This window comes from Nesoenas mayeri, assembly GCF_963082525.1.
Source record: "Nesoenas mayeri genome assembly, chromosome: Z".
Taxonomy (NCBI): Eukaryota; Metazoa; Chordata; class Aves; order Columbiformes; family Columbidae; genus Nesoenas; species Nesoenas mayeri.
Genome location: NC_137542.1, coordinates 62,349,198 through 62,364,894, shown reverse-complemented (window position 1 = coordinate 62,364,894; position 15,697 = coordinate 62,349,198). Strand labels below are relative to the sequence as shown.

The 15,697-nt window shown below is 35.1% G+C and overlaps 1 protein-coding gene across 1 annotated transcript in view; it reads right to left on the bottom strand.

Moving 5' to 3' along the window:
- Positions 1–15,697, bottom strand: part of AP3B1 (adaptor related protein complex 3 subunit beta 1) — a 153,965-nt gene that overhangs the window by 17,305 nt on the left and 120,963 nt on the right. Inside the window, exons 23-25 of the mRNA XM_080362158.1 lie at positions 13,212–13,443; positions 10,450–10,534; positions 1,072–1,169 (exon numbers count right to left, since the gene is read on the bottom strand). Of these exons, the coding sequence (XP_080218284.1) occupies positions 1,072–1,169; positions 10,450–10,534; positions 13,212–13,443 (415 nt within the window). The remainder of the gene's footprint in view (positions 1–1,071; positions 1,170–10,449; positions 10,535–13,211; positions 13,444–15,697) is intronic.

Here is a 15,697-nt window from a genome sequence, read left to right as displayed (position 1 = left end):
TTGGTTAAGAAAACAAAGCACAATCCTAACTTTTCACTGTAGCCATATGATTAACTGAAAATGATCTAGGGAATATTTAAGCTACTTTCTTAATCATTCAAAAACACAAAAGCAAGAAATGCTCAAAAGCAATAATTAATAATACATAGCATTACTCAATAGTGTTCTTGACTGCTTGATGGATATACTGAGTTTTTGAGCCTTACACAGCAATGAGACAGGATCCCATGGGTATATTCTCATCTCAATGTGAAGAGATCTACACACGTAAATCCCCATACATTAAGATAGATGAGTAAACACTATTATATTTGAATGCACTCAAATTGTAATCATTTTTATTTTAAAATATCCAAGAATCATAACCAAATTAATGGTAGCAGTACAGACTATTCCATTTAAAACATGGTCAAAGCTAAGTACAATTTTCTCTAATTATTTTGTATAAAGTATTCAAGTCACTAAAAGCTCTTAAAGAGGTTTGTGTTGGAGGTAGCATCAGAAATTTACATTCCTTAAAGATGCAACATTAGAAGAATGCAGAAGTATATAAAACATGTCACCTTTCTAAACCAGTATTTCAGTAATAATATTTTTTTTTTATATGAAGTGTCTGAAAGGAAAAATATTTAAATCATCTTCAAAGTATCAGTGGAACAGGTACACTAATTTAAAAGTAGCCTTAGAATAAAGAGTAGTGAAGACAGACACCATATCAATGTATTTTTAGTTTATTACCTTGAGCTGGGGTTCCAACTTTCTGCTTTAATGCTAGTAGGAAAGACTACTGCTTCCTACTGCTAGTAGGAAGCCAAAACTCTCTGGGCCAAAAGACTGTTTCAGGGGAAATGGTGGGCTTTGTGCTTTTAAACGCACATGGAAAAGCTGTTGAATACCACTGCATATAATTTTAAAGGTATTTTTTGAATTAAATCATTGGTATCTGACTGAATACTAACAGAGACTAACACAAACAGCTACACTGGAAGCACTGTCTGCTTGCAAACTGAAAGGCACACAGCCCTCTTTTCATCCAAATACATTTATTGAAGCTGCTGAAGTATTTCTCACCTTGCTCCTTCTTAAAGTCTTTCTCAGACATAGTCACAGGCAAAAGCAGTTCTCCAACAGGGGGTTGAATGTTAACATCGAAACGATCATCCTTTGTGCTGGGAAAAGAGAAAGTACAGAGAATCAACCAAGTGCTTCAACATAGATTAATATATACATATCAGCTCCAAATTCACCACAGAATATATAAACAGTGTTAAAACTACCTGCATGATTTCTGCCTTGTCAATCCAAAAGCCTGCTAATTTCTTACATCAGTAAAGCTGATCCATTTTCTACAGTACAAATATAGTATTAATATAGTATGCATGCTCTTGTATTTCTGAAAAAGTAATTTTTATTCATATTAATGTGTTTTTTTGTAATCTATAAGGCATCACGCTCAAACTAAATGCTTGCAAAGGACAAATTATTACACATTTTACAATTTCTCACAAATTCCATCATCAGCAACAGCTGTCTCAAAAATAGGGCTAAACCTAGGAAAGGTATAATTTCAGACAAAAAGGATTATTAGTGTCTGAAAAAAAACCCAAACAAACCTAAAAATAAATTTGAGAGTAAAAATGAAATATCTTTGGTCACTTCCATTTCTCAACCTTTTGTATATTTAAACAAAAACACACAGTATATTGGTTGATTTAAAAGCACACTGGAAAATTGCCGCATTTAAGGAAGTTTTCATACTGGCAGAGAGTTAAATGAATTACTATCAGGAGTAACATACTACTATCAAATGTTACATATTCCTCCTGAAGAAATAAATACCACAGAGTGAACTTGCCCTCCTTTACTCATTAAATCCTCTTAAGTTTCCAAATATATCATCTTGGACTCCAAGTCTAGAGAAACTGAAGATACATTCACTCTGCTATGTTTGATTGACTAACTATGCCATAAGGGATCCAGCTAGCAATCCAGGATCACTACATCCAGTCAGATTCTTTGTTAATGCTTTGAGTCATGAGAAATTTTTAGAAAATAACACTTTTTATTTTCCTGATGTACTGAATAGTCAACACATTGATTGCTAAAATGCCTCAGATATTCTACTTAAATATAATGATGCAGCCATTAGAAAGGAAAATATATTTCATCAATTAATATCCACCGTATTTAAATCAACCTCAAACATGTTACTGATATTTTAGAACTCTGCAATTTTAGAATTCTGAAATAAGACAGACTGATGGAAAACACAGCATTAGATCACTAATACAGAAAACATATATGTCGCCCCCCTAAAGATGCAAGATAAGCCACATGAAAACAGGCATTTTATGGTTCCATTACCTCAAATTTTAATACTTACCATAACTTCCCAATTTCACAAGCAAATGCTTATGAACTAGTACTTTTTTACTTTCTAACTTCTGATATGTTACAATTATGCTTATGGATGTAATCTCATGTATGGGCTTTTCAAATAAAATTCAGCATTAATGCTAAATTTGTTGAAAAATACTATTTAGCAAACATACAAAGAAACAATCCCTTCAAAGCTGGCTAGTATTTCCTTTACAAAGAATCATTTATGAAGTGCTGCTTTAAAAAATTAGTTAGATTACAATTATCTCTTTTTTTTTTTTCCCCCTATACTTCTTCAAATACCATCCACCTCTAAAGTCATTAGCAAGATAAAAGAGCGGGGATTGTTTGGCTGGTTGGACTGATAAAGTGCACTGTAAAAGAAAAAAGTAATAATTTTTTCTTTAATTTTTCTTTTGAAAACTGATCAAGAATTTTGTCAGCTTACAAGCTGAAGGACAGGTCTTTAATCAACTGCCTCATAACATTTCGCAGCTTATATACACTACTTAGACTATAGGACTAAAACTTTTAATAATACCTTCACTGGTATTGTTCATCTGATTGTTCAACCAATGTTATCTTTTCTTTTTAGGCAAGATGTTCACTACATAATTCAGCATAAAACAGATGAACAGTTTTATGAACAATGACTCATGTCCTACATTGACTGAATATGCCATTTGTACATAAACTCCACTTAAAACATCAATGACAAGATTGCTTTGAAATGCTTACAACAACCTTTTCACAAAAACAAGGAATAAAAGCAGGATTATAGCTCGGGTTTTATATGGCTGTAACTGCTTGAGAAGACCACTCGGTACCTCTGCTATTAAAAAACATTCCACTCTCCCTTCCCTAGTGATTAAAAAGCTAATAGATATTATTTGATAAACCATAAACTCTTCACAGTCTGTAATCAGAAATTCTGATTTCCAGTTGTTCTTCAAAATCACATTGTTCTTAATTTCACTTCAGCCAGCACGTGGTTTACTTTGCAGTACTTTAATCTCAGCATACTTCAGTAAGTCTATTTTTTTAGCCAGAGAAAATCATCCTCCCTTCTCTTTATCACACAGTTTACAGGCCAAATATACAGCTTTTGTTTATTGATTTAAATATTTTTTATTAGATCTTTATATTACAGATCTTGTAATATCTAATCTAACAAAAGTAATTTCATAATTCCATAGAACCATACGACTCAGGTAAGAATGAGTGCTTGGTAATCACCCAGTCCTACCTCCTGCTCAATCCAGGGCCAACTTAGTTCACATTTTTCAGGACCTTGTCCATTTCAGCTCCGAGTATCTCCTAAGATGGGGACTTCATCAGTTATCTAATGTATAAGTTGAATAACAAAATTGAGTCTTGCACTACAACTACATAATTTCCCCCAATACCTAGTAAACTAAATTCTAGTGTAGTTAGCTTACTTATTTATGCATTGAATACTATAATTAGTATAAATTATATTTAAACAAAATACTGTATAACTGGTTTGAAGCTTGAACATTAATGTTTAAGAACCTGGCAGACAATTGGTTCATGCTGCACTGAAGCATTTCTCAGGTGGTGTTGTTCTAACTTTCTTGGAAAACCAAGGTGAAGAAGCTTATTAGAAAAAAAAAAAGAAAATTTCTCAAGCCAACAAAACATAACTGGTTTTAGATTTCTAAAACTGCAGATAGCATTTTCTGGTGTTAGTGAGTGCAATTGATAAGTTACGTCATTAATGCAAACACACATGCTTAATGAGAAGTCTGCAGAAGGAAGCTCTAAAAGAATCAAACAAATAGGGATGTCCAAGAACAGTACCTTGCCAGTAGTCTGCAAATCTGTTTTGTATTTAATCATGAGCTTAGGGGCAAATAATGTTAGACATCATTGCCCTTGCTGTTGCCTTAATAAATGTTAAACTGTACATATTGTATTTTTAAAAGACACACACCACTTTCTTGATCTAATTCCAAGGATCACAGGAATTTACCTTCTGGTGTAACCAGTTAAGATGAACAAATGAGAGATGATAATGCTCCCACAGGAAAATAAGGAGACTTCTCATCTCCATGATTAATGACACTGCAAGACTAACATTCATCCCTTTAGAAGATGCACAGTTTTAACTTTTCTTCCAATGGCTGCAGTGGGAGCAGCTAACACTTGTCATTTCAAACCAGTGTCCATTTTCCTTATTGCTTCTCTCTTCCCTCATTTTTTTTAAAGGATTGGCTCCAGAGGGTTCCTGGGAAAGAAGTTCTCTGCCATAACAAAAGACTTGAGGACAATGATGGCAACAACTTCCTTAAAACTAATACAAATAACATGAACACCTGTGAATGAGTTCTTATAAGATTCCACAATGGTAATCTTTAAAGTATTAAGTTTCAAAGTTTTAAAAAATTATTATTCTAATAAGAGGCTGGAGAATATTCTTGTTGCCATTTATAATATCCTATTTTTGACCCAAAATACATCTATTCCAAACCAGCTCACTATCTTTGTCTTGTATTCAAAAAAATCTTCATAGATGATAAAAAAAAAGAATGGAAGAGGAAGAGCAACACACTAAGTTCCTGCAAAACATGGAATGCAGAAGTCTAGAAGGCTTTGCTCATAGTCTTGCTGAAGAAAGGAAAATATGACATCCTGCTTTTATAAGAAAAAAGGGCAGGGCAACAGAAGAAATTAGAGTAGTTGTTCGTGCCCAGCCTTGCTTTTTCCAGGTCACTTAGCTATCTCAACATAATTGCTTTCTCGAACTGGGCCAACTGACTATTTTAGAGTAATGAAGTAAAGAGAAGTGTAGCAGATTGCTTGTCTTAATAGTCAACATCTGTAAACAACTTGGTGATCTGCTGACAAAGCACTAGGGAAGGAAACAGCAAGAAACAAGTGAAAATGCAAGTGACAGTGATGTGAAGACAGTCCTGCATCTCTAACATCAGCTTTTAATATATTCCATAACATACCCTCCTACTTAATTTTAATCAGATGCTTTTGTGCAAGCATCTACACCTGAATGCATGCTTGCACTCAATACAAATACTGACTGCTACCCAATTGATGCTCTTCCTTTACTCCTCTTTGCAGACAAAAGTTCTGCTTAGGAAGATTCCTACACCAGTGCAGAGTGAGGCAAGAGACTTTCCTGCTGAAAAAAATCTCTTCCTTGGAAAACAAAATTTAGAGCAAAAGCTTTTAGAATAAGACAGAACCTGTAGACAGCAGACTGAATAAGGTTTTGAAATCTCATTCACAGAATTTATTTAAGAGAATGCTAGATTCTTACTGCTACATCAGCCTCTTCTGGAGTAATAAACAAAATGCTCTCATTGCACAGTCCAGGGCAGACAATGTGAAGAGACAGCTTTCATTTCTATCAGCATAACAACAGTAGAAGAGTATGTACAGGGTCCCAGCTCTTCTAATAACACTGGGACATAGCAAATGCCAGTATCAGGTAACTAGCCATTCTTGTAAAGATGTCTGTCACACTGTTACCGTGATCTCATTATTCTGAGCAAGAATGGGAGGCACAGAAGTTGTTGCTTTCATTCCATTTCTCCCTTTTCTTGGGAACTCTGAGGTTTAGACTGGGTATTAGAAAAAACTGCACATAAAGGTTTGTCAGGCATTGAAACAGGCTGCCCAGGGAAGTGGTTGAATCACCATCACTGGAGGTGTTTAAAAGACATGTAGATGAGGTTTTCAGGGACGTGGTTTAGAGGTAGACTTCACACTGTTAGGTTAGTGGCTGGACTCTATGATCTTAAAAGTCTTTTCCAACCACAATGATTCTAAGATTCTATACTCTTTGCACTTAAAACATTAGAAAACTAGGGGAAGAGATGCATGGCATGGACACATTCCCTATGACAAGTTGTTTCAAAGAGAAGTAAACAACATTCTGGATAATTTTCAAAAGAATCAGGAGAAGAAAACAGGTTCTCCATTAAATTCATTTTACCTTCAAAACTGTGGTTCTTTCAGGGCTTTGGGAACAGCTAAGAGAATTTGGAAAGACAGATGAAAACAATAAGGAAGAAGAGGTAAAGACAAGCTTCCTTCTCCAGCTCTCAGCATTGCAAAGAGGACACTGTCCCTTCACCTTTACTCACTCACCAGATACCTACAAGAAACTGGATATTTGCCTACTGGATTTTACAAACGCAGAAAGGAATCTGAAATGCTAAATACATGCACACAAAACAGGATAAGGGTATGCATACGCTGTAGCAATCTGCCTCTGTAATCTTCCTTGCCTTTCCTCTCTAGGGGTTCAAATGTCTTCAATCCAAAGATCCAAGGCCAAATTCTGACACAGCAAAGCTCCCAAATCTTTGTTCAGACATCAAAGGAAACTGGTAAGCTGAAAGAAACACCTAAGAACATCTGAAAAGTAAAGACATGCAAGATAATAAAGATAAAATAAGAGAGAGTGGTAGGATTGTTGAGATGGTGATTACTACGAGCTCAAGAACTCAAGATAAAACACATCGACGTGGAAATATATAAAATCTGACAAGGAAAGAAAAAAAAATTCTACAGTCAGTAGAGTACTGTAGTCAGTCTGTAACACCAAGGATGTGTTCCAATCTTTCCTCTGCTCGCTGGTGCCTACCTGCTCAGCAAAGACTGAGGTCTCTTATTGGGATGGTGAATACACTAATGCCTAACTGCGATTCAGCAACATAACAGACTACCTTGCCTGTGAGTTAGCCAAAACCAAATTGCTTTATACTTCTAAGTTGTGTATATCCTGCTTGCAGAATCTGAACAAAGTAACCCAAAAGGGAAGAGTAATGCTCACAAAAATCTTTTAAAATACGAAGTTCCTCCATTTATTTGTCTTTAACTTTCTGCTTGAGAGGCATTAACGTGCAGAACACCAGTGTGGCTGAAGTAGAGAGCCTCTGCAAGGAGATGTCACAAAAAAAATGGCAGTGAAGAGATGTTCTCCTCACAAGCACACGGAGTGAGCATCCTAATACACGTTCTAAATAAACACATTAGACACAGTCTTCAAGTTGAGGCATTTAACCTCTTTTTAATTAGATGTGTGATCTTGGTAAGCTTTGCTTAATAAAAATAGTATTTATGACAGAGGTCTTTCAAGGCTCAGCCCTTTGAACCTCTCTCCATAATGCAGTTTCTCCTTCATTGTCCTTGATTTGTATATACAAATTAATAAAGTGATCTAACTATTTTATTACTCATGCTGCGTTTTTTTTTCTTTATACAGTTTGTATTTATTGAACCACCAGTACAACAGCACATCCCTAAGCAGAAAGGTAGTGTTTGCTATGCAAAACACACAGTCCATGATTGGCATCTAAGACCAATTGATCTACCCATTACCACTATCTCCCTACCCCCACAAGCTTTACTACAAAGCTATTGATTTAAACACTGCCGATCGGTTTCCATTTTCTGATTTTGGGCAGGCCAATTAAGAAAGTGAGTAATTGTGATTACACTCCTTCAGGATCAATTACATTTGATGCAAGACAAAGTGGTCCTCTTAGAACAACGTAAAGAAAATGATTATGATCAGGAACACTTTACTGCTGAACATGCTTCTAACAAAAATGCAAAATAACTGACAGTGTCTTTAATAAAGATATGTTATCAGGAAATACAAGAATATCGACACTTTTGGGTGCAGTGTGTTTCAAGCACATTTTGACAAACTTCTACAAGTCATTCTTCCTTTTGGATAAAAGCTTTTTAAGAAGTATGACAAGTTAAAAAGGCTGCAGCTGAGTTGTCTGAGATATCACCCCCAAAACATCACACTGCACAATTTCTTCACCAGTACTGAACATCAGTAGTATTTTGAACAATACCTGTTTTAATAGTAAAATAGCAAATTTAATGCAAACAATATTTTACCTAGTTTTATACTATTTTGTAAGAACTAGTGTCGAAGAGATAAGGCCATATCAATTAACAAAGGAACAAAGTAAGCAATTCCTATTCTTAATTTAATTTTAAACTTAGCTTGAGATTTGTCATTGGACTCACATTGTCCAAATCATTAAAATGAATACACCACTGAGGTCTGAAGCAAATCTATTTACAGTGATGTTACTCATGGTCTGGTAGGTGTTCAGGAATATTGATCTGTCTTGTTTGTCTAATAGGAAAATAATAAACAATTACTAGGCAATGTTGGAGAAAGTAATCAGTTTTTATATATCACTAATACAGTAGACCTCCCAAAACATAAAGGTGATGATCTGCATAAAATCAATGTGTTATGCTACATTGCTTATCCTCATCACTGCTAAGATTCTTAGCAATAAATGGTATAAGTTTGGAATCAAATCATTAGTACACTGAAAATATACTCTTGAAAGAAAAATATCTGCTCTAGTTAAAGAAGAGTGTGCCTGCTTGATAAACTGAGCATACTTGATAAAACAAACCAAACCCAACAACAAATACATAAATGTATATATATTTAGGGAAAGAGAGCCTATCATTCTGAAGCCATTAAAAAATTGCATTGCCTAGAAGGGAACTTCACTTCCGAAACAAACCTAGCATCAGGCAACAGTCCAAAGCTGTTTCCAAATTCCAACAAACAGCACACAGACCAGCTACAACAACGTGATGTGCACGAACTATGTGCTGCAGACATCTTGCTGGAGGTACTCATATATTTAAAATGACCACACATGAGCATCCATTGTACAGGAAAAGGCTTGAGGGTGGGAAAAAAAAAAAGGTTCAATAGTAAAGCTTCCTTGCTTCTAGAATAAGAAATCTTATTTTAGTGGTGGTTCTTTTGGAGTCACTTGTGTCCATCTCTGTTATTAATATTTTCCCACTATTTTTAATAACCTGTAAATTGTGCAAGCTGTGCTTAGTAGTAGTACACTAAAATTTCTACCATATTCAAGAAAAGAGGTACAGAACTTTCTCAAAGGGCTCCCCCTAAACTGGAATGTGGCAATATCTATTCATTATCCTTTTTGTCTGCTCAATATAGGAACTACTTCTTTTTTCAACAAAATATGTCAAAAAACATTTTTTCAGAATATATATATATATCTATAAAGAATTGTGCAGATCTATTTAGTGACTTTGCATAGTTTCAAAGACTATATAAACTTGAATACCTGTTAAAAGAAAGTGTCTAGCTTTCTCCCACCCATTCATTCCTAATGTTTGGACACTGCTACTATACTTTCTCTGGTTTTAAATGCTGGTTTATAACAGAGTTCTTACTGGCTGAAAAGGTTCCCTGATAGCCTATAATGTAATAGGAACTCATACAAAGGAGGTAACAATGAATGTAAGAAGTTATGCCAAGTATGTAAGATAAAATCTAGTTGGCCAGACAGTTATTTGTTATAATTCACCCTCTAATCATTTAAAAGAATTCATGGCATGAGGAATAAGTTTCTTTGGCCAGAAAATTTTGGGTTGGTTTCACACAGTCATGTCGTATAGATCATGAACAGCCATAATAAACACTTGAGGTAGTCAAGATCCTCACACGACGCAGTTTTTTTTACTTGTAATTTCTTACAAGCAAAAACACAGTCAAAATGCTCCAGCATTTCGCTCCAGTCAGACCTTACTGCTTCCTTCAAGGTGGTGTTATTAAGAAGAATCCCAAGAAGAGGGGGAAAATAAAAACAAAGCTCAAGAACAGAGAAGTAGTTCTAAATCAGAAGAGGAGTTAATGCTTCTGCTTGGCATCATTTACACCAAATGGAAACAGGATCTTCCCAAAACAACTGCTCCAAGAGTTTCTGAATTTACATATACAATTTCAAGCCTAGATCTGAGCTTACTATCAAAACCATGTTTTTAGAAGCAAGTGCTAAAAAAATTTGGAAGACGGAAGAAAACTGATAATCTTTGTAATAGTAAACCCGAACACTAATTATGTTTTTTCTCTCTATAAACATCTTGGATATACATCCTGTTGTGAACAGTTGTCAAATTCTTTAAATATTTAATACAGCAAGTCTGGTACTGCCAAGTAAACTCCCAATACAGTACTTTTACCTTCCAAGAGCAAAAAATTACCTTTTCTCCCCAAGAACTCACCATAACTGGAAACTGGCCATCTGAGTAGAATCACAGAAGTCAATACCCATTGAAACGGTGATGGATCCTGCAGGCTCAAGGCACTCTGCATGAAAACATTTTGAACAAGTGAAGTACACATGCAAAACAATAAAAGGCCAAATTTCACATAATTAGAAAACCTACATTGAAAAAAAAGCAAGCTCCATAAAAAGAGACAATACTCGTAGTTTTACTTCAAGCAGGCATCACCCAAATGCTACACTTGCAGGTTTAAGTGTCTGGGATTCCCCCTCCGCACAGTTACTGCACATGAATTGTTGCCATTTCAATCTTGAAGCCCCACTGCCAACAAAATAAGGATTTGTATCAGAAAAGTTAGGAAAATTATTTACGGAAAAAAATATTGAAGCTACATCCTTTTACTTGTGTACAGATCCAGCACTGAGATTTCATTTTTAATAATACCAGTTTGCAAATTTAGTTAATCAATAGTAAAACACAACAAATATTGATAAAATTTACCTCACTACACACAGTAATGGAAAAAGAGCAAAACTTAAAATATTTCATAATTAGTATAGTTTACTTATTTCTCAATATTCCACTTGCTTTAATTATGGAAGGGAAAAGAAGGATTATGAACCTAAAATGGCAGATAATTTTGTGCTTTACAAGTAGTGCAGACTGATGCACTTTTCAAACTAAGGTATCAGGAGACATTTTTATTCTTAGTTTCTTTGCTATACTGTTTCCTCAATATTATAGACAGAAGGTTTTGTTTTGGGAGGAAGAAAAGCTCTTTCTTTACATAAGTAGCAGTATTAAAAACAAGCATTGGAGCGGAGTGTGACTTCTCAAGATCACTAGAAAGAAAACCTAGAACTTAGAGAGGAATGCAAATAAAAATGATTGGGCAGGCAGAAAAATGTCTAATTTCTAGTTTATCCATGAATGTACCTGATGCTTTTCAGGAATTGAAGAGTAGGCAGCTGCGCCATGTCAAAAGAAAACAAAATTTCTACCAAATATGGAAAACATAGAGGTGATGCAGTTAGGCAAAGACTAAACTAACACTAGGGTATTAATAGAAAATGAAGTATTTCATGAATTCTGTGTAAAGCATCGAAAGATTACAGGCTCCAGCTCAACTTTAAACTAAACTTTACCAAAGTCTTCAAGCTTAATGTTTCCAAATGGGGTTTCAAAGGCACCTAGCCAACAAGAAAATACTGTGCACGGGGACTTAGGTGAAATACTTTGGCCCATTTCTGCTGGCAAAATCAGGACAACTGCCAACAGTAATTGCAGTGATGCAGGCAAAACTAGACTTATACTCCAGTAGGAATACCTGTCTACACTGACAATTCTGTTGGTTCTGCCAGGCAAATTATAGGATGTGTTTTCCAAATTCTGGAAACACAAAAGATACTAAGAAGAACAAGGCATATAAAGTGATAGATTACATGACCAAGAATACAGAAAATTTGCATCCAAGTAAGAAAAACAAGATTGTTGGAAGGAAATACAGATTATATATAGCTTATTTTCTGCAGAAGAAACTAACAGCTTCACAGGACAGACACGACAGTGTCTTTCTTGGGGAAATAAATACTTTAAAGCATAGGATTGTCTCGTGGGCCTCAAGAAACCAGAACTGGCTAACTTATTAATTCCAGATTTTTCCATAGTTTTTATGTGACAGAACTGAATGCTACTGTTCACTGACTGTTATTGTGAGTACACTATCTCCTGATCTGATTTATAGTATTAGTAGTTTTCTACTTGTAAGCCTTTGTGACTTTATCTCTTTAAATGTTTGAAGGAAGTGATATAAAATTATGCTGATGGTCCAAACTAACTTGAAATCCAAACTCTGTGCTGGACTTCTTACTTTGTGTTTTCACTTAACACAAAAATTATTATCTTTCCTAATAACTGTCTTGATCAAGTACGCACCATTACAAAATGCAAATTGTTTTAAAATTTCAACTCTTGCTCCTTCTGTCTACACCACAATTTACAAAAACAAAAAACTGCTGAGAAAAGCAGGTTGTATGCACAGGTACTACCCTCAAATGAAAATTGCTGTCATCTGTGTTCTTTCTCAGGTTTTCTACTCCTTTCTGCTAACAAAAATTTGGCAAAAAAAAATCCCGATCAGAGGGTAGGAAGTAAAATTATTTATGTTATGGCTGATTACAGCATCACTTTCTACCTAGTCTAAGAAGCTGTGCTTTGTGGAAGTATGGTAGATACAAACTAGACTAAAACATACACTTCCACTCCACTGCCAAAAGCTCACAAGGGAGAAAATGAGAGTGCTTTGAGCCACCAAAATATATAACACATCTACAAATGTTTTTTAAAACTTGGAAAGACAGTATTTGTAAATATCTAGATCAAAACTTCATTCTTAATAGCAGCCTGTTATAGACATTTTGGGACTAGGTTGTAAGAGTCAAGGCTTGTGGGGAGACAGAAAAATTTTATTGTATCAACTGGAATTGCAGGTTGCTTTCAGGCACGGAAGTTCTGATCTAAGGAGTTATTTTCAAAGTCAAATACAGGTAGGGAAAAGCTGATTTAAATTTTTGTTAAAAACAGATTACCTAAGAAAAGATAGATGCACGAGTGTGTGTGTATGCATATGTACACATGCATATGTGTGTATAGATACATATGTATATTAGTATATGCATGACTACGTAAAACCACTTTCCTATATTTTAAATTTTGCAAGAGATTAAGATTCCGTATTTTTCAAGATAGGATAAAATTACCTATTGGATTAAACTCATGCATCCTCATGCCTGGAGGCAATTTCTTCTCCTTGATGTGAATATTCTCTATCTTCTGATCAGTTGTATTTGTTACTGTCACTTGCACAGACACCATACGATCACCAAAAATGCCTGGTTGTCTTGAGAAGTGATAATGAGCTGCTAATCCTTTTCCACTCATTCGATGAAGCAGTTCATGTGTTTTTGTTGGCACAGAGACTTGGGTAGTGACCTGTTAAGTACAAAACAACAGTTTGTGAATGTTGTAAGTGAAGAACAGATAGAATAACAACTAAATATTGCACTTTTCACTCAGCTAGAACATCGGCTTTCTAGTTGGAATTTTAGTGAACAAGAAACATCTAAGGACACATTCAAGTTCATAAACAAATTGCAGTAACGGGTATCAGATAACAGAGCCTAAAAATAACATATCTGGTGATGAGAAATAGTAGCTTTAAGGTCGTTGTATTTGCCTCACTTTCCATTATAAAAATGTTTTCAATATTTTAACCCTACAGTTACCCATTAAATTATCAGAGGTTTTTTAAGAGTTACAGTTAAAATAATTATGCTGTCCCAAAGAGAAGTCTCTTTCTATTCATTGCATCAGAACTCAAGGGTGCCCCAAAGCCCACTGCGTAGTGTGAAAGTATAGTGAGAGATTGACTTCTCTTTCTCTTGTTAAAATCACAAAAAAATATTGCCTAACAATTTTATCAGTCAAATACTAAAAGTACAGGTATATGGAGCAGAAGGATGTTGCCACTTTTTTAATAGTCACACTGCCACAAGCAGTAAGAGAAATCCCAAGGATGTTTCGGTCCATTCTATACTGAAAAAAGTAGCATGAATAGAAGACATTCAGTGTACAAACAAATTCCCAGAAGATTCTGCTGATAAGGAAATCCATAATCATGAGATCAAAAGTGCAAAAGTAAGAAATATGCAGAAAACTGCAGAAAAGTGAATCTGAATTCTTTAAAAAGGTTTTAAGGAAAGGCTAGAAATTACATGAAAAGTAGCACTACACAAACAGAACTTAGAGGCTGAGAAAGCCAAACGATCAGCATGAAAAGTCTATCTGTCTGGTCAACGCACCATGAGCTACTGAACTTCATAGTATATCTGTTAGATATATCTGTTTATCTGTTTCAACTGGCGAGTGTCCGTCTTCTCTTGCCCTACCCATAGCCCCTAAATGAAAGAGACAACTGCAAACAGCAGGCTGTTAAAGACTCTAAGCAGCTAAGCAATGAGAACAGGCTTTTATCTTGCCTTCCCAACAAAACTCTTACAGGTTGCTACGTTTTCCTGACCATCACATTTAACATCGAGGGGCTGATCTTGAGACTTAGTGAACAATTTCAGTACTATGAGAAACTGGCAAGAACTGAGATTTAAACCCACAAAGTGTTACAGAAATGGGAGAGTATATGGAAAACACAAGGCTGTAAGAATCTTGTTGAAAAACTTCAGAAGTTAGCCAGGACATAAAACACTTGATCTTCCTCTCTGAGCACCAGTTTCTGAACCGGAAAGCCCAGGCCAGTGATATCCATCACCTTAAATGAATATCTGTAAAGATCAACTAATAAACATTTACAAGTGTAAGCACTACATTGATGAAAGCTGAAGAAAACTATGTCAGAACTGAGTGTCTGTTCAGAGGTGGCTTTGGAAGGTGCATTTACTTTCATACATATCACAATGAATGAAGGGCAAATTCTGAAGGGAAAAGGCAGAAAGGCTTCTCATCCCCTCAAAACTCAACCACTATGTGACTGGAATTAGAACAACAGATAGAGGATGTGACTGAGCAAACACCTCTGCATAAACTTCCCCCTCAGATTTTACTTTCAACTTTCCACCTAGTGTTTCTTTCTCTTAATACACACAAACTCTGGTATCAGTTTTTTAGAAACAAATTAATCATCCACCAGTAACCATCTTCAGCGTGAAGACTTAAGGCAGTTTCAGAATGCAACTGAACTGAGGAAGCTCCACAACCTCAACTTCAAGTCTGTACAATTTACTAATACTTTCAAAGTACATCAGTGAAGTTCAGATATTTTCCTCCCTAAAAGATAATGTCATATTCTCAGGGACAACATTTTCAGTTTTCCTATACAATCAGAAGTAAATACAGCTGTTTACAATAGAACACATACCCAAATATTTAAATTTATGCCCCTTTTCAAGTAATAGTATCAATACCACTTGAAGAATACAGGCACCATATTTTTAAACAGAGTAAATTCTTTCACTTCAATTACTGATCTCTGACAAGCATGAAATTATCTTATATTTTTGTCCAATAACGCAGTCTAGTGAAATCTTACATAACTCCTAATGGCCAGGTATTTTTTTACTCCAGGGCCATTTTGCATGCATAAATACATGATAGGATTATGGTTACTTTTATGTAGCTTATCTTTAAATTGTATTTTTAAAATAATTACTCCAGTGACATCAAATTACTAGAT